General features: G+C 48.7%; 1 protein-coding gene across 1 annotated transcript; it reads right to left on the reverse strand.

The window, feature by feature from the left end:
- Positions 1–322: 322 nt before the first annotated feature.
- TERF2IP (telomeric repeat binding factor 2, interacting protein) lies at positions 323–1,814 on the reverse strand (the record flags this gene model as incomplete). Its single annotated transcript, XM_010152226.1, has 2 exons — positions 323–760; positions 1,738–1,814. Coding segments are annotated over 2 exons (515 nt in total), but the record flags the coding sequence as incomplete, so codon positions are not given.
- Between the last annotated feature and the right edge of the window lie 65 nt (positions 1,815–1,879).

The following is a 1,879-nucleotide window of genomic DNA, read 5'->3' on the forward strand; positions in this document are numbered from 1 at the left end:
TGCATGGAGTAACGTGCAGGTAGGACCGTCAGCCGGCGTGTACAGCAGGCACACGCTTTAAAGCAAACTTTCAGTGAAAGCTCAGTACTGTATAGACCCTTTCTCTTCACCATTTCCTGCTTTTAAATGTTCAGTGTACTCAGTATTACAAATAAAAATAAAATACAAAATCGGCCTTTTATAAAAATATTATTTTCAAGCATTTCTGAAACACCAAAACATTGCATCAAAATTTGTATTGCATTTGCATTTCTGAAGTGACTTTGTTTTTTTTAAGTTCCTGCCACAGCCCCAGGTCAGTCATTCCCCTCAGCTTCACTATCTAACTTTTCCTAAACGCCACCCGCTTTGCTACGTTTTCAGCTCCAAATTTTGCTATCAATTTCTCTCTGACATATTCATCATCTTTTTCCAATTCCAAATCATCCTCTCTGCTCCACACAGGGTACCCATCCAAGCGCTGCCCCGTCTGCAGAAAGTATGAAGTAGTCTCCACTTCACCGGTGTTTTTCAGGAAGGCCTGCGTAACAGTGAACAGGTCCACGCCGAACTTCTCCATGAACTGCTGCAGAGTGGTCACTACTTCTCCCACCACACTGGAAGACGACCAAGTGCTTGTTGGTCTTTCTTCCCTTTGCACTTGAATGTCAGGGACAGCAGAGTCCTCTGGTCCAGTTTTCAGACCAGGTGCTGTTTCTCCTGGGGACTTTCCATCTCGTGTAGAAAGTTCTTCTGAAATGTCCGAAGCATCACTTCCTGACTAAAAACAAAAGAAGTGGAGCCATTAGACACGGTATTTGCTGGCAAGCTGCTTTTATCATTGCTACCCAACCACCTTCCACTGTTACTGTGCAGTGTATCATAAACTCAGAAATTGCTAGGCATAGTAAAAGTCACTGACTGAAATGAAGCCGTACGTGTTAATGAGGACGTATTTCATGCCTTTCTGTGATCTTGTATAAGGGAGAATTTGAACAAACTAGGTATAAAAGGCAACTGCAAATGTTAATGCAACTGCAGGAACATATTATGCCTGAGCAAAAGGATGACTTCCACTACCAACAGAGCTTTTAGTGTGACAATACTGTCACATTAATTACCTCAATTGAACCTGGGCAGGGAATCAAACTAAGAAAATACATCACAGCAAGACACCGTTTGTCATGAGCCGCACAGTTCATTGCTCACACGAAGCTCCCACTTAGCCACAGTGGAAGAGATGTCATGGTGAGAAGAAATTTGAATCACAGAACAGTTTGGGTTGGAAGGGACCTTAAAGACCACCCAGTTCCAACCCCCCTGCCATGGGCAGGGACACCTTCCACTAGACCAGGTTGCTCCAAGCCTCATCCAGCCTGGCCTTGGACACTCCCAGGGATGGGGCATCCACAGCTTCTCTGGGCAGCCTGTCCCAGTGCCTCCCCACCCTTTCCGGGATGAATTTCTTCCTGATATACAATCTGAATCTACCCTCTTCCAGTTTAAACCCGTTACCCCTTGTCCTGTCACTACAGGACCTTGTAAAAAGACACCCCCACACCCAGCTTTCCCATAGCCCCTTCAGGCACTGGAAGGTGCTATAAGGTCTCCCCGGAGCCTTCTCTTCTCCAGGCTGAACAAGCCCAACTCTCTCAGCCTGCCCTCATGGCAGAGGGGCTCCAGCCCTCTGAGCATCTTCGTGGCCTCCTCTGGACTCACTCCAACCGCAGCAGCAGCAGCGCTGCCCGCGGGCCGTACCTTGGTGCTTTCGAACTCCCGGTTCGCTGCCTCGAAAAGACCCGTGCTCTGTGCGGGCTCCTCCGTCTCCTGGGGCTCTGCGGGAACACACGGGCATCAGAGGCCGGGTCGCAGCGGGCCTCAGGGCCACCGTCACCCCCCA

Source organism: Eurypyga helias, unplaced genomic scaffold (genome assembly GCF_000690775.1).
Source record: "Eurypyga helias isolate BGI_N326 unplaced genomic scaffold, ASM69077v1 scaffold6120, whole genome shotgun sequence".
NCBI classification, from domain to species: domain Eukaryota; kingdom Metazoa; phylum Chordata; class Aves; order Eurypygiformes; family Eurypygidae; genus Eurypyga; species Eurypyga helias.